This window comes from Nannobrachium achirus (genome assembly GCF_963921795.1).
Source record: "Nannobrachium achirus genome assembly, chromosome: 7".
Taxonomy (NCBI): Eukaryota; Metazoa; Chordata; class Actinopteri; order Myctophiformes; family Myctophidae; genus Nannobrachium; species Nannobrachium achirus.
In genome coordinates this window covers 6,613,770-6,629,678 of record NC_137816.1, presented here as the reverse complement: position 1 = coordinate 6,629,678, position 15,909 = coordinate 6,613,770, and the positions used below count along the sequence as shown (strand labels likewise).

At 43.0% G+C, this 15,909-nt stretch overlaps 1 protein-coding gene across 1 annotated transcript in view; it reads left to right on the top strand.

Annotated features, from left to right (window-relative positions):
- The window catches only part of adamtsl3 (ADAMTS-like 3), a gene marked incomplete at both ends in the record, with an annotated part of 420,411 nt that overhangs the window by 326,281 nt on the left and 78,221 nt on the right, over positions 1 to 15,909 (top strand). Inside the window, 5 exons of the mRNA XM_080729421.1 lie at positions 1,094 to 1,277; positions 4,989 to 5,193; positions 6,310 to 6,410; positions 7,909 to 8,123; positions 10,485 to 10,592. Coding sequence (XP_080585547.1) covers positions 1,094 to 1,277; positions 4,989 to 5,193; positions 6,310 to 6,410; positions 7,909 to 8,123; positions 10,485 to 10,592 — 813 coding nt within the window. The remainder of the gene's footprint in view (positions 1 to 1,093; positions 1,278 to 4,988; positions 5,194 to 6,309; positions 6,411 to 7,908; positions 8,124 to 10,484; positions 10,593 to 15,909) is intronic.

Sequence of the window (15,909 nt, the reverse complement as noted above, 5' to 3'; positions counted from 1 at the left end):
TCAGCACTATTGATTCCACCAGGGGCTGTTTAGTACATCCATATGTACTGTACGGTGCTCAGAATGCTAAATACCTGCCCTCTCACATGAAGACGTTCTCATTCTCCATCTGGAATGTACCGTAATACGCTTTAATCTGTGTGTGCGTTTGCATTTCCTATGATGGTAAAACACTGACTCATTTGCATTTGGTTTGTTGAACCCATTATAAGACCAGGAAAGCATCTTTGTCACTTTAGATTTGAGCCAAAAAACATTATTTTATTTCATTATTTTAAAATAGCTATACAAGCTCATAGCGGGTCACTTGGTGCCGCGCTAAAAGCTTGTAGATCTGATATTTTTGAAAAATGTTGAACATTTGTGCAAATCTTTGAATATATATTCTTTTATTTAAAGGTATATTCAGTGATTGTATTTCATTCAAATAAAAATATAATTGGTACATTTTCCATTCATTCTCCTCACTAGAATGTGTGCTGACCATATAAGGACTTTCACCATGGCCCGTGTTACGAGCATAGCTAGATTTGGTTTTCAGAGGTGGCCAGACAGTCCTCGACCAATCAGGGTAGAGTATGGCCGTAGTTATGTTATGATGTTTAGTTATGATGGTCAAAATAAAGGTTTTGAGAACCACAGTCGCTCTGAATTAAGAACGTCTGCTAAATGCCTAGTTTGTAAACTACTGAACTCATAAAATGCCACAGTCTCGTAGTAAATCAGTATCATACAAATCCTGAAACTGGAGACGTAGGCCTACCAATATTCAGTGATTGGGTCTAATGATCAAAACGAGAACATATAATGGTGTAAAAAATCTATAAAAAACTAATCATTTCCACGCTGTAAGGCCAGTAAGGAACAAGATGACCACTTTCATTATCACTGAATACACCTTTAAAGGAAAGATTTTAAACTCAAATCTTTGCTTCTGGGGGTCCCTGGAACTAAATATTAAGATATGGGGGTCGGCAACTGTTAGGATTTAGAAGACATGTGTACAGTAGAATCGGGTCCACAGGTCTTACTTGTAAAAAAGAAGAAAGAAAGCTTCTCATACTTCCTTCACAACATGTGTTAGTTTTCACAGAGTTGGCGTGGCGCCTGGGAGACTGGACCGCGTGCAGCACTTCCTGCGGGGACAAAGGGACACACCTTCGGAGGCTACGCTGCGTCAACCCTGAAGAACACGACGTCCTCCCCAGCATGTGTCACCATCTACCCAGGCCTGTCTCTGCCCCGGTGGCCTGCAACGTGCACGACTGTCCCCCCAGGTATTCGTCTGTCACTTTACTGAAACCACCCAAATGACCAGCTAATGCCTAGTCTCGCGTGGCCAGACTGTTGACTCCGCGATTTGGGAAATGCTCCCGTCAACAGTCTGGGGCACGGAAATAGAAACGATGAGTGCGAGATAGATCGGATGTCACGCAACCGATCCCTTGGTGCAGTAGCAATAACATGTCCTACTGGAAGCGTTATATCTCCTTTCAATATTTCTGGGGGCGTTATTTCGTCTTTCTCTGGTGTTGTTGGTGTTACTTCCATGTTGTTTTCAAACGTTTTCTTAAACTATACACCCATAACAAGAATAGGCCGCTCGAATGACTTTGTCATGTGTTTCTGTTATGTTTCCAATGGGACTACAGTTCAGTGCACCACTGGCTACTTCCGATACTCGCCGTTTGGGAGCTGCCGTTCCAGACTCTATATAGCATTCGGAGATTGTTGAATAGTTGTCTGGCTACGCGAGACTACCTAATGCCAGACGAACCGAGACCATACTATTACAGAATCATACCCATTCTGCTGGGCCTGGCTAACCCTAAACCCACACAAATTCCTCACCATTAGCATGGATACTAGTATAGTACAATCCTTAGTGTTAATTAACTCAGAAGAGAGCGGAAAATCTGGAAATGGACCCAAAAAGTGTATAAATGGAGCCAAATGGACGGGTTAATTTAACTCAGAACAGTGACAAATGGAATCAAATGCGTGCCCAAACCGTGCCCATTTAGTTCCATTTGTACATTGTTCTGAGTTAAATTAAACACTGTGATTTTACTGTGTGGGTGGGTGTGGGACAGCAGACTGTGGGCACTGTTTGGAGAGCAGACGAGAAGTTGACGTAGTGTATTTGTATTGTAGAAGTAGTGTATTTGTGTTGTAGAAGTAGTGTGTGTCGAACGTGAGATGGTACAGTTGTTGTTTTTTTCTTCATGCTACGCAGAGCCTGGTTCTGCTCGAGGTTTCTTCCAGTTGAAGGGGATTTTTTCCCCACTTACCGCTGTCGCTAACTGCATGCTCAGCGGAAGAAAAGTTGGGTCTCTGGCTGCTCTACACGTAAAGTGTCTTGAGACTACTTGTTGTGACTTGGCACTGGAATAAAATGTATTTAATTGAGTGCTGTTATTCATGGCAGCATTTTATTGTATTGTTCAGCTCCACAGCGGTACTCCCGCTGATTAAGTTCAGCGGATGTGCGGAGGCGAAGCCAGCGAGAGCTTTCAAAGAAACGATGGGGGAAAGCCAAGTTCTACTTCTGGTAGACAGATTTATTTCAGTGTATCACATGCGCTTCTTTGACCAGCCCAATGGCGATGCATAGTATGTACAGAAACACTTTGAAAGCTCATTTTGGAGTTACAGTAGGATACGTACAGTATCAACTCCAAATCCAAACTTTTCTTTTTTTAATAAAATCATCTTTCAAAAAAAATTGCTTTCTGCTTCAGCTTGCCTGTGCCAAAAAAACATTGGTTTATTACTACCATGTGGTCAGACACACACGCACGCACGCACGCACGCACGCACGCACGCACGCACACACACACACACACACACACACACACATGCGCGCACACATACTGTACATGCACGCACACACACACACACACACACACACACACACACACACACACACACACACACACACACACACACACACACACACACACACTGTACACGCACAAACAAACATACAGTACGTGTGCTCACAACCTCAAAGAGTGACTTCACTGTGACGCGCTTTCAGTTTGTATGCTTTTATTAATAGCCAACGTATAAAATCTAAAATGTCACTGATGCTTTCCTGTTTTCAATGCCTGATTTATACTTGTGGTATGGTGGTGTTGCACAGTGAACATAGCAGATCTACAAGTTACAAGCTGCGTTGTGAGCTCATAGACGGAATATTTTCAGTGTACGACAGAGCATGGACTAAGCGTTAGGTTCTGTCTCAGAGCGCTGGCAGAAGATACAGCTCTTTTCTGTGGTTGACCTACTGCAAGTCAAAGAAAAGTCAAGAAACACGCACGCACGCACGCACGCACGCACACACACACACACACACACACACACAGAGATATGGTCTAATAAACAGGTGTATTCCACCGTTCCAAGTCCACCAACCACTTCAGCAGATGGACGAAGGATAGAGGCATAGTGTATGTAGTCCATGCAACTCTCAGTCGATATATTCATGAATGAGCGAGGCTTGTCTTACTAAAGCAGATGCATTTCACTGACCCCTGTGAAAGGATCTGACGGAGGATCAGTCATTCAGCTTCACAAGGCTCTTCCAAGGGAAGTCCTCCTGTCTACTGCCTGGATCCTATTGGGCTTAACCTTCAGTTCACTTATTGTTATTTTCTTTTTTAGTCATTATTGAATGCTTTAACCGGTGAAAAATAGCAGATATACAAGCCCACAGCGCGGCACCGAGTGCCGCGCTGCGAGCTTGTAGATCTGTTATTTTTGAAAAAAGTCGTGAAAATGTGTGCAAATCTTTGAATATATGTATTTTCAAAGTGAACGTTTGTAACTCAGATTTTGCTTCTGGGTGGTCCCTGGAACTAAATATTTTGAGATGCATGGGGTCCGTGGCCAAATAAATATCAGTTTGGGGGTCCTTCACATGAAAAGGTTTGAGAACCACTGAGATAGTATTCTCTCAAGAACAGACTAACTGAGCTCCAGTTAAGTGAAAAGGACCTTTTCTTTGACGATGGCTAAGCCAGATTGCTGACATAGAAACATAGGTTTTTCAAAAAAATCTTAGAAGGATTCAAGATTATTATTTTCTTTTTAGATTTTTTTTGGCGGTGGGCTTTTTCTTTCTTTATTGATAGTTCAAGTGAAGGCTGACAGAGAGAGACCGGGAGAGACACGCAGCAAAGGTCGTCGGGATTCAGGAGGAAGTGAGCGGAGGAGAGATTGACTCGGAAGCACTGTTTTTGGAGCACTTAGGAACCAGATTTCGACAATTCTGATTTTTGATTGTTTTGAATTAAATCTAATTCATCTAATAGCTCAGGAAACTCGGGGTGGCGCCTATGAGCTATGATAACTAAAACTAAGACTAAATATATTGACAATTTCGTCAACAAATAAAAAACTGTACTAAAATGTTAGGGAGGGACTAGAGAAGAGATCCAGTTGAACTAAAAGACAAGTCATTTGCCATGCTTGGTTGGTGACTGTGCGGCTGTCGCGCTACGACAATAGTCGACTACTGACAATCCTATGATATTTAGTCAACTAAAACTAGACTAAAAGTACAACATTTCAGATGACTAAAATATGACAAAAACGAAATAAGATTTTTGTCAGATAGATAGATAGATAGATAGATAGATAGATAGATAGATAGATAGATAGATAGATAGATAGATAGATAGATAGATAGATAGATAGATTCAAACATTAGGAACTACTTATCAACGCAGTGCCAAAAAATATACACATATATACAGTATACATCAGTGTCTGCACCAAGACAATGATAATAATGCTTAGCTTAAATAAAAGAAAAGTGCAGAGCCAAAAAAAAGTGTCCAAAAGTCAGTGCAAAGAAGAAGTGAACAGTGTCGAGTCACAACAAAGAAAAGAAAAACGCAGATAGTCAAAAGGCTATGGCTAAAACTGCATCAAAATCTGCTTTCAAAATGACCACAGTTTTGTTGTTGGTGTGTGTGTTGCAGCTGGGCGGTGTCTGTGTGGTCCAAGTGCTCCGTGTCCTGCGGCTCTGGCTGGAGGCAGCGGCAGGTCTCCTGCCAGAGGTTGGACGCCGGTGGAGCTCTGAGGACGTTAGCGCCCTCTGCCTGTGAGAGGACCGCGCGGCCGGCGGAGAGACAGGACTGCATGTCCGACAGCTGTCCCGCCTGGGTGACCAGTCCCTGGGGGAAGGTACGTTGGTGGATCACTCTGACATCACTCTGAAATCCTGTGGCCATAGCTGATCTACAAGCTCACAACGACTCACTGCGCGAGCCGTTGTGAGCTTGTAGATCTGCTATTTTTGGCTACAGTAGTGACTCTGAGGACCCCCTAGGGGTCCCGGACCCCCTGTTGAAGACCCCTGCTCTATAAATAAGGGGCTAGAAAAGCCCCCAACATTTTTTATATAAATATATGCTGTGACTTCTGCATGACTCATGAAGAAAAGTCTGCCCCCATTACACTACATGAAACCTATTTATAAACCTTTTTATACTTGATAAATGACATGACAAATGGCGGCGTTAGCACGAACATCTGTTACTGTCACGGTGCAGCGGAGTATAAGTTATGGGTTTAAGATGATGCAGTTGTGCACATTGTGTCATTTCTTCTCCATTATGAAGACAACAGACAACACACACATAATTGATGTGTCTTAAGAGCTAAATGGTGTGGCCTGGCTCTGTCATACATTTTTCCACAAGTGTGTGTTGCATGTCAGATCTCTCAGAATCTCTTCCAATTATGTTCTTATGCATGTAATGACTTACAAATTTGCAATGCTTTATGAATAACAGCTTGCACACTAGTACCAAGTGTCGCCAAACACCCAAATTGATGTTCATACCAAGATGTTATGATTACTGAAATGATTGGTAACATAAATGTATCATATTGTATTATACAGTACAGTATGTGCGCTCTATTTGTGGAGTAGATACCCGTGCAGGTTTTTTCATCTCGCTCATGTCACTTTGTCTGCTGACCTCACTCAGCAACAAAATAAAAATAAAATAAACAAAAATTTAAATAAAACAATTCACAGGAGGCAAGCAGTGATCACCCCATGATGTGCACTGCAATGTAGTTTCAAATGCACTACATTGCAGCTGCTTTTTTGAGAGTAAAAAACTAAAAAAGAAGAGAAGACATGCATGACATGCACGATCTGGGCAGATTGCCCCAGGAAATGTGTCAATGTGAACCAGAGACATCGGGTACGTAGATACTACGTTGTTCACAAAGTGTGATCTTCAGTACATTTTTGTGTTGAACATGTGTTTTTCTCCCCCGCCATATCAGTGTTCAGGGAGGTGTGCAGGGTCCGCCACGGTGCAGAAGAGATCTGTTATGTGCAAACATGCCAACAGCTCATCGCAACAAGACTGTGACCTCAGCAATCGGTACACACACGCACACACGCGCACGCACACACGCGCACGCACACACACACACACACACACACACACACACACAGACACACACAAACATGTACACCAAGGTTATTAGGCCTTAGGGTTGGACACGGTAACCGCCGTACCGCCGTACCGCGGTAAACCGAGGTCTACCGTGGTGTCAGTGTGCTTACCGCGGTAAAAAAAGACAAAAAAAAGTCTATTTTTTATTGGAAAACCAGCGAGTTTTAAAACAGGGGAGAAGCGAGGACCGCATGCGCTCCATGCCGCTCTGCTCTGGGCCGTGTACCACAGTTTGGAAGCCACATACGTCACTCTCACTCTCAGAGACACAGACAGTCAGACCTACACAGGGCAGCCTGCGTAGAGGAGTACAGAGCAGCGTAAACTTTCTTTGTAATCCACACGACACAAGGATGTTAATACATACCTTGTGTTGTGGCATATCTTTTTTTATTCATACGGATTACTGGCGGAGCGCGGGCCGCGTGGACTAAAACCGAAAATGAAACTGTTTTACTTTTTCCACTCCGTCGCACGTTGTGCCCGGCGGCGCGTCGGAGATTTTATAACCTTTTCTGTCAAGTCTTGTAACTAAAACCTGTATATAGCAGCACTCAATCACTGCGATTTGAGAGTTGAGACGTGACGTGAGTTTACAGAATCACTGTACACGATCTGACTACCCGTCCTCTTCTGGTTTGTTCACACAGCTGTTTGTGTCTGAAAAGCTAAGTAGCTAGCCTACGTTACTATGGTAACCCGACAGTGCAGATCTAAAAGCTCAGAACGCGTCGCGGATGCGATGTGTTGTGAGCTTGTAGATCTGCTCCTTTCAAAGCCATACCCGCTGTGCTGTACGGAGAAGTATAACTCGGGCAGTCAGGCTGTGGAGACTCGAGAGGCGACTTTTGGGAAGATGATTTCAATATTTTGGCTTATCGCCGAACCTTAATTAATAGATACGGGGGTGCGGTAATTACCGCAGTACCGGCGGTAAATGGGAAGACGGTAATCGCGGTAACAAAATGTCGATACCGCCCCAGGCCTATTAGGCCTATAATTTAGATTTTTTTTATTTTATTTTGTTTTGACTTGTTTAGACTTATTTTGTTTTCAGTCTCGGTTAGTTTAAAGCGGATTTGCTTAGTTTTTATATTGTGATTTAGTTTATTATTGTAATATGGGGTAGTCAGGGTCGAGATTAAAAAACCTCCGGAAAAAGAGCTCACGTGTCGTCTTGTGGGCTTGTAGATTGGCTATTTCACGCACGCACGCACGCACACAAACACACACGCACACATGCACACGCACACACGCACACGCGCGCACACACACACACGCGCGCACACACACACACACACACTCACACACACACCGCTAGGTTTATTGTGAGAGTCCTGTTAGACAGGAAATCAATTTGTCATTAGTCAAATGTAAAACCTATTTTTTTTTATTTTTTTTATTTGGACCGTCCTTGTTTCAGGCCGGCGGCGGTGAGAAGCTGCTGGTGGGACCAGTGTGACGTGCAGTGGCGCGTGGGCCCGTGGCGGCCGTGCACGGTGGCGTGCGGCAGTGGCTTCCAGTCGCGCAGGCTGGACTGTGTCCAGCGGCGCAGTAACAGGACCCTGGCAGAGGAGCGCTGCTCCTGGATGAAACGCCCAACCACCTGGCAGCACTGCAACACCACCACCTGTGGGAGTAAGTGTGTGTGTGTGTGTGTGTGTGTGTGTGTGCAGGGGCATCACAAGGGTGGGGGGGGGGGGAGTGGGACTGAGTTACTAGGGCCCAAGGTGGAAGGGCCCTAGTAACTTTAGCTATTGAAAAATAGAAGATATACAAGCTCACAGCGCGGCACCGAGTGCCGCGCTGCAAACTTGTAGATCTGCTACTTCTGAAAAGTCGTGAAAATGTGTGAACATCTTTGAATATATGTATTTTTTAAGCGAACATTTGTGACTCAAATTTTGCTTCTGGGGGGTCCCTGGAACGAAATATTTTGAGATGAGGGTCCGTGGCCAAATACATATCATCTTGGGGGTCCTTTTTTTTTAATAATTTTTATTTTTATCCCACGATTTTGCAACCCATTTTCACCCAGTGCCAATTGCCTATGTAATCCTGGGCTCTGCTCTCCCTCTGCCGCGCCTGGGGAGACAACGGACTGACCTCATGCTTCCTTCAATGCATGAATAGTCCAAGTTGTTTCTTTTCACCTGACAGGGGGGACTTCCCCAGGATAGACGTAGCGCGTAACCAGTTCCTTTCCCCTCCATCAAGCGCCCCGGCTGGCCAGGGGGAGGCATTATTGATCAGGATTACTGCATGTTTTTGTGAGGGTATCAACCCTAGGAGACACGGGGAGAACATGCAAACTCCACACAGAAAGGCTCCATCGCCAACCCCACCTAGGGTGTGGGCGCTGATGACGCGGAGGGAGAAACACGCCCCCAGCACCCACAGCGTCCCCCAGCGGGAATCGAACCCAGGACCTTCTAGCTGTGAGGCAAAGCGCTAACCACTGCGCCACCGTGCCCCCACATCTTGGGGGTCCTGGACATGAAAAAGTTTGAGCACCACTGACATGGACACTAGAGCTGGGATACCCGACCGAAATCCGACGGGACCCGACAAGCCCGACGGGCTCGGGCTCGGGTCGGACGCATTTTCACAATTAATTGTCGGACGTCGATTTGGGTCGGACATAATTTTGATTCATATAAAATAAAGTGTAAAACGATACAACTATCGTCTCTGTGTGTGCTATTTCCTTGTCTTTCTGGTGCACTGCACGTGACTACGCTCAGTGCGTTGTCTTGACAACCATGCACACATGTTCATGGGGAAAAGGAAGTGGGAGTGTCTGTGACAGAGAACAAACAAACAAACAGATACACAAGAAGAAAAAGCGAATGAGTGAGAGATAATGTTGCCGCCAGCCGAGATAAAAGTTAACTTGTCTACGGTAAAGTTTAAAGCAATTGAAAACGAAAGAGGGGAATCAGCGCCGCGGTATGGACGCATTTCAACGTAGTTGTCAACGCAGACATAATTAAAAAGTCCGATGTTGAATGTAGCCTTATGCTGCATTCACACTACAGATATATAGTTGAACGTTTTGCTTGGTAATTCAATGTAATCTCAATGGAAACCAGCTTTAAAGCTTTCAAAGCTTTGTTCTGAGCGTCTCCTGTATCTTTAAAGCTGGTTTCCATTGAGATTACATTGAATTACCAAGCAAAACGTTCAACTATATATCTGTAGTGTGAATGAGGCATTAGCCTAAAACCCATAAACCATAATGGTTGGATTACCGGTAATAATAGTTTTTGATTAAGAAAGACGGCCAACTGGCCGTGGACTGGCCGTTTGTGGACGCTGGATATTAAAAGCAGATGTCAGATTCGTCTATGCTGGTAAGACTGAATACATTTTGATATTGATTGAACATGTGGAAAAGGTTTGTGTGTGAATACTTTATTAACAGTTTGTAAAAGAGGATTTTAAGTGTGTGACTGCAGCGAGTCACTGACTGCAGACTGCAGTCAGACAAGAGTCACCAGACGCGCAGTGCACGTTATAGCCTATTATTTAATAATCTAACGTAGCCTACTTGTGTAATTATTTAAAACACTTTCACAAGCCACAATGTGGCTTAATATTATTAAGGGTAACAAACAGGCACGCTGCATGCACTCACTGCACATTATAACACGTTTGCTAGTGAGTGTAAATCAGTGGCTTCCTCAAAGAAAAAGAAGGTCGGACGCTTTTTCATGATTAATGCTCGGACGTCGACTCGGGTCGGACAGAAAACTGTCGGACACAGGTTCGGGTCGGACAGAAAAAATGGGCCCGATCCCAGCTCTAATGGACACATAGGTTTCTTGCACATATTTTCACAATTTTTCAAAAATAGCAGATCTACAAGCTCACAGCGCGGGACTCGGTGCTTGTTTGACCTTCACTCTTTTTCTTTGTTTGACCTTCACTCTTTTTCTTTGTTTGACCTTCACTCTTTTTCTTTGTTTGACCTTCACTCTTTTTCTTTTTGTCACGCAGGTGAATGCAAGGACACCACACAGTACTGTGCTGTGGTGAAGAAACTAAAGCTTTGCAATGTGGACATGTACAAGCAGAGGTGCTGCGAGTCCTGTTTAACAGACGCTGGCACCACCTAGTGGCGAGGATCGCAAACGACTGCAGTAGTTTTGTGAAGATGGACATTTGTAGCTGGAAGGACTTGCACAGAGAGACTGACTGTAATGGTCCGTGTGTGTGTGTGTGTGTGTGTGTGTGTGTGTGTGTGTGTGTGTGTGTGTGTGTGTGTGTGTGTGTGTGTGTGTGTGTGTGTGTGTGTGTACATACACATTAACACACGCACACACACAGGCACCCCAATTCCACCGTGATCCATAAAGGCTCAACTGGACTTGAAAGTATACACAGGAAGGTAGCAATCGATCTCTGATTACTACTCTTTGGAACAAGTGTCCACCAAATGGACTGAAATGGAGTTTTGGACTTTGGTAATCTGGACTCTTAACCCCAGCTCCTTTTTTTCTCTACAGTGACATTCGATAAAGGGAGCCCAGAATGAGAATGTTGCCGACTTGCAGTTGCCTGGAGGTGTATTGTTGTTGTTAACAGAAATGCTCTCTTCACCAGCACCATGGATGTATACACAACATGATCACAGGATAGCCTGTGATTGTTTTATTTATGATAATGAATGGTCGTATGTGTACATAGCTTAGTAAGAATTTAACAAAAATGAATTCTTCGTGACCATTCACATTATGTGAAGGCGTAGGCATGGTGGAACGGATTGGTGAATAAAAATCACCTGACTTTTTTGATGGTGGGAAAAAAAAAGAGATAGAACGCTTGCATAGAACGCTACTGTGCCAGAGAGAGCTGGTGGAGGAAATAACAAACAAACACATGGGCAATCAAAGCATGAATTCTCGTATCTTATACAGTCATATTAACACCACTTCCAACAAAAGCACACATTTTGTTACAGAAGCTCAGTGTTTCAGCTGAGTAATTGTTCTAACACATGGGTCTTCAACAAGGGGTCCGGGTCCCTTAGGGGGTCCTCAGAGTTACTACAGGGGGTCCTCCAAATCTTTGAGTGATAGAACGTTTTTTTCTCCTTTATAATATATCCATATCCATATATCCATATTCCGTGAACTTCAGCCAAAAATAGCAGATCTACAAGCTGTGAGCTTGTAGATCAGCTATTTTCGGCAAAGAGGCTTGGTGTAGAGGGGAAAAAGAGCAGACTAAGTACAGAGTGAAAGGTCAAGTTTATTAAGTATTGACGGTTCAAGTGGTTAAATATTAGGGCTTTCACTTCAAGCATTTTTTACAGATCGACTAGTTGAAGCCACTGGTAGTCGACTAGTCGACTAGTCGTTAACATATTATGTCATAATAAAGAGCGCTGTGTCACGGCTTTTCACAGCAGCCAAGTTACCATGACAACGGATACTCACACAAACCCATGTGTGCACGTTAACGCAACATAACAGACCAGCATTTCACAATGCACATCCATTTTAGCTGCTACAGTAATAGAAACCCATGCTTGGACTCACCATTAGATGCTGTCTCTCTCTCGTAAACAAATCACATATATCCATTTCCATTTGCATGGTCGGCTAGCCAGGCTAGCCAGGCTAGCTCGCTGCACAACACAAACACTCCTCTGTCCTTTAATTACTTCTCGAACGTGCGGAACGTCGCGATCGGTCGGTCTGTTGTAGCAAGAACTCGGCTGTCCTCACTTGCTGATTTGATCGCGCTACGATGTTATACTGTTAAACAACTATATTGTGTAGGACTATTCTCACAACTCACTGCTGTGTGCACTGCAGACGCGCAGACTTTCATCACTTTGGGTGAACTCTGGGTGAACTCCAGCACTGTCTTGGGATTAACCCCCGGTAGGCAGATGCAGCAAGGTGTGTGTGTGTGTGTGTGTGTGTGACTGGATAATAATATTCTGTTTGTAATGGTTGTTAGAAATAAAACAACTATAATCGAATTGAAATGAGTTTGCTAGGTCTTCATAAAAAAAAAAAAAAAAAAAAACGAAAATATTTTATTTTATTTTTGTTATAGACTTTTCGACTAGTACCTACAAGATCGACTAGTGGTTATACTAGTCGACTAGTCAACTAGTCGACTAGTTGGTGAAAGCCCTATTAAATATCTGAAAACACAAATTGACATGAATACATTGATGATTGTGCTGTCAAACAATTAAACTATATGGAATCTCTGAACAGGTTGTGGGGGTCCCTGCTTCATCTCTCTCTCTCAACTAAGGGGTCCTTGGCCTGAAAACGTTGAAGACCCCTGTTCTAAAAATTGCTGATGAGTGGATGAGTGGCTTTGACATGAGAGCACAAGACGATGCCGCAATAACACATTGCTTTTTGAACAGTGAATCTACGCATCTAACTCAGATATATTATCATACCCAACGTGCTGCATTGTAAAATATGTCTTGTATATACTATGTTTCAAGTGCAATATTGTACATTCAGTGTATGTAGATTTTTTTTTGTGAGACTTTTATTTTCTTACTTCTTTGTTCATGATTTAGGTGTCTTTTTTTAAACTCCTGTTTATGATCCTAAAAGACATGGAGCACTTGTTGATGTTGATATTGAGGTGGTATCTCCACTATACCACTCTTCTGGTTTTATTTGCATGTACCCAAGTGCAATCTCTGATGTTTTTATAGATACGTTACTTACAACATGCCACTCAATAACACGCATACTTACTCACGTATACAGTATCTGCATTTCTCCTTGGCTACTGAAAATGACCGTATATAGCATATCCAGGGTGTTGACATTCATACTATTTTGTGTGGGATCACAATGTGATTGAAGGAACATTTTAACAAACATTAAAGTGCAGACAACAGTACAACGGAATAAAGACAGTTTGGTCACTTTGTGCATTTTGTTAACTTGTTTGTTCCTGAATTTCTGCTGTGTTATCATTCTTTGGAAAAATGTTATCGACAGTGGCGGAGATATAAACTGCATTTTACTTGAGTGAGCACATGACTTTCACTCGTTAACTCTTATACCGCTACGGACGTTCCCGTTCGCCCCAATTCTTTGGGTCGCGCCGCGCCAATACGGCCGTTCGTTCGTTTACCTTGTTGATGTCCGTAAGCTGATGAGGGGTCGCGCCGCCGTGTACTGTAATCACATCGCCCGCAGTTATGGTCTTAAAAATCCATTATGCGTTAACATCAACGGAGACCAATTCTCTTCCGTGTTGATTTTCTCTGGCCCTGAGGCTCTGTGGCCAGAGACTGCTCTCAATATATGGCAAGCCATAACAGCCAAATTCACATTAATTCTTGCATGACGCCGCCCTCTGCTGCCTGGTCTGCGAAAGTGCATTGTTGCACAATAAAACATAATAATAATAATAAATAAATAAATGTCTATCTATCTACTATAACGTCGCAAAGGTAAGCCGCTTTTTGATGGCACCAGACCCAATAAATAAATAAATAATCTGGCAGTAGGAGAGTTAATTGTACTTTTGAGTCCACTACATTTCTAGGAAGAAACTTTTGGGTCCCAAACTAACAACAACAAATAATGAATTAACCACTTAAACCCCTAAAAGTATAGTGTAAATAGTCGATCTACAAGCGTTTTCCTTTCTTTTTTCCCCCCACTTTTTTACATTTCCCCACAGAAGTCTTGATCCAGCTTTGTGCTGGACTTGTACACCTCCGGGGGCCTCGTGAGGTATGGCTTCATTGGAAGAGAAAAAAGACAACTTGTTGCAGGTAGATCACGCCATCAAACGGAAAGACCTTCAACAATGTTACAGTTTTTCCTCTATTGTTAACACGTTTCTCAATAAAATAACGGCTTTCTCAAAACTGAAAACCTCACACACAAATTGCTAAACCTGACACTCCCTTCCCAAGATGACTCTTTGCCATCAAATCACTTAACACTTGGAACAAAATGGAACTTGTGTTTTCATTTGGTACACACAGCCATATTTTCAAATGACACATACCATTCAATGAATAAACACAACTAAGCATTTTCTGCACACCACCAAGCATTTAAGGCACACTGTAGTGCAAAATTGAAAACACAATCGTAGAAATGGAACACCATATGAATGACAATGACTCTGGATAAATAGATATTTCTCCTTTTGTAAAATGACTCAATGTAGGCCTACTTTTCCCATAGTCAAACAAAACAGCACACAAATATGCAGCCAAAAGAAGTTTTATTTCGTTACATGATTTAGGCATCACGCCTCAGGCAGATTGGGTCAAACGATTAGGTGCATGAAGTGAAGGGTGGGCAAATTGTGCAGAAATGTAGATGTTTGTGTGTTACTGTAACAATCATGAAAAACTGTAAGAGAGTTTAAAGCTCTCCCAAGGGGCCACAAAGGGACCCCGATGCAAACAAGCCTAACGGCTTTCTTGTGGTCGTTATCCTTTTAGATGACGTGTATCACTGAACTGTACAGTCCTGTACTTTCCTATGCAAAATTCTAATAAAGTATTCAATCAATCAATCAAGTCCTGGCAACAAAATCCTCCCGGTGGGTGGTCTGGTCGTAACCACAAACTGAACGGTGTTCGGTTTTATTCATCTCCCTCCAAAACAGTCTCCCACTGCCTAAAGAACAGGCTAGATTTAAAACATTATGTTCACTCCAGCCACTCACTTTTAAATGGTCAATGGCAATTTGATAGAATTGTTTTCATGCAACATGCCAGAGCCTTTTTCCTGTGAGAATAACCCACATTTAAACACTACGTAGATATTAGTCCGGAATCTCTCTATGGAATCTGCATATGGAATCTGCATTTTCAATTGGTCCCAGGTCCGAAAAATGTGTTGATAAATCCGCCACACATTTGCATAGGCCTATACTGTGCCCTGATTGGTCCCTCACTACGTGGGAGGGAGTAAAAGCTTTTTGCAATGGCAGATTTGAATGTTAAGTGAATGTGTATTGATTGATTGATTGAAGAATTTATTAGAAGTTTGCAATAGAAAAAAGTACAGTTTCATGACAGTACAAATCACTGGTACAAGGTCAACTAAAAGGAGATCCTAGAAAGCCGAGGCTTATTTCCACAGGAACCACACTTTAAGTATCTCATACAACATTGAAAGACAGACGGATAGAACATAGTACTTTATCTAGGATAATATCAGTTTCAAAAGCATAACATCAAATACAAAGGCAGAAAAAAGAATAATAAAAGGGGGGGGGGGGGGGGCATGGGGGCTTAGTCTATTTACAAGTAACGGGTAGCAGCTGTCTGAAGGTGACTTTTCATACCAATTTTGAAGGAGGCTAGGGATTTGCTCTCCTTTAGGGCTTGAGGAAGGGCGTTCCACATGTTGATGGTGTGAAAGAAGGAAAGGCGCAAGTAGTGAAGATTGGGTCAAGCGAT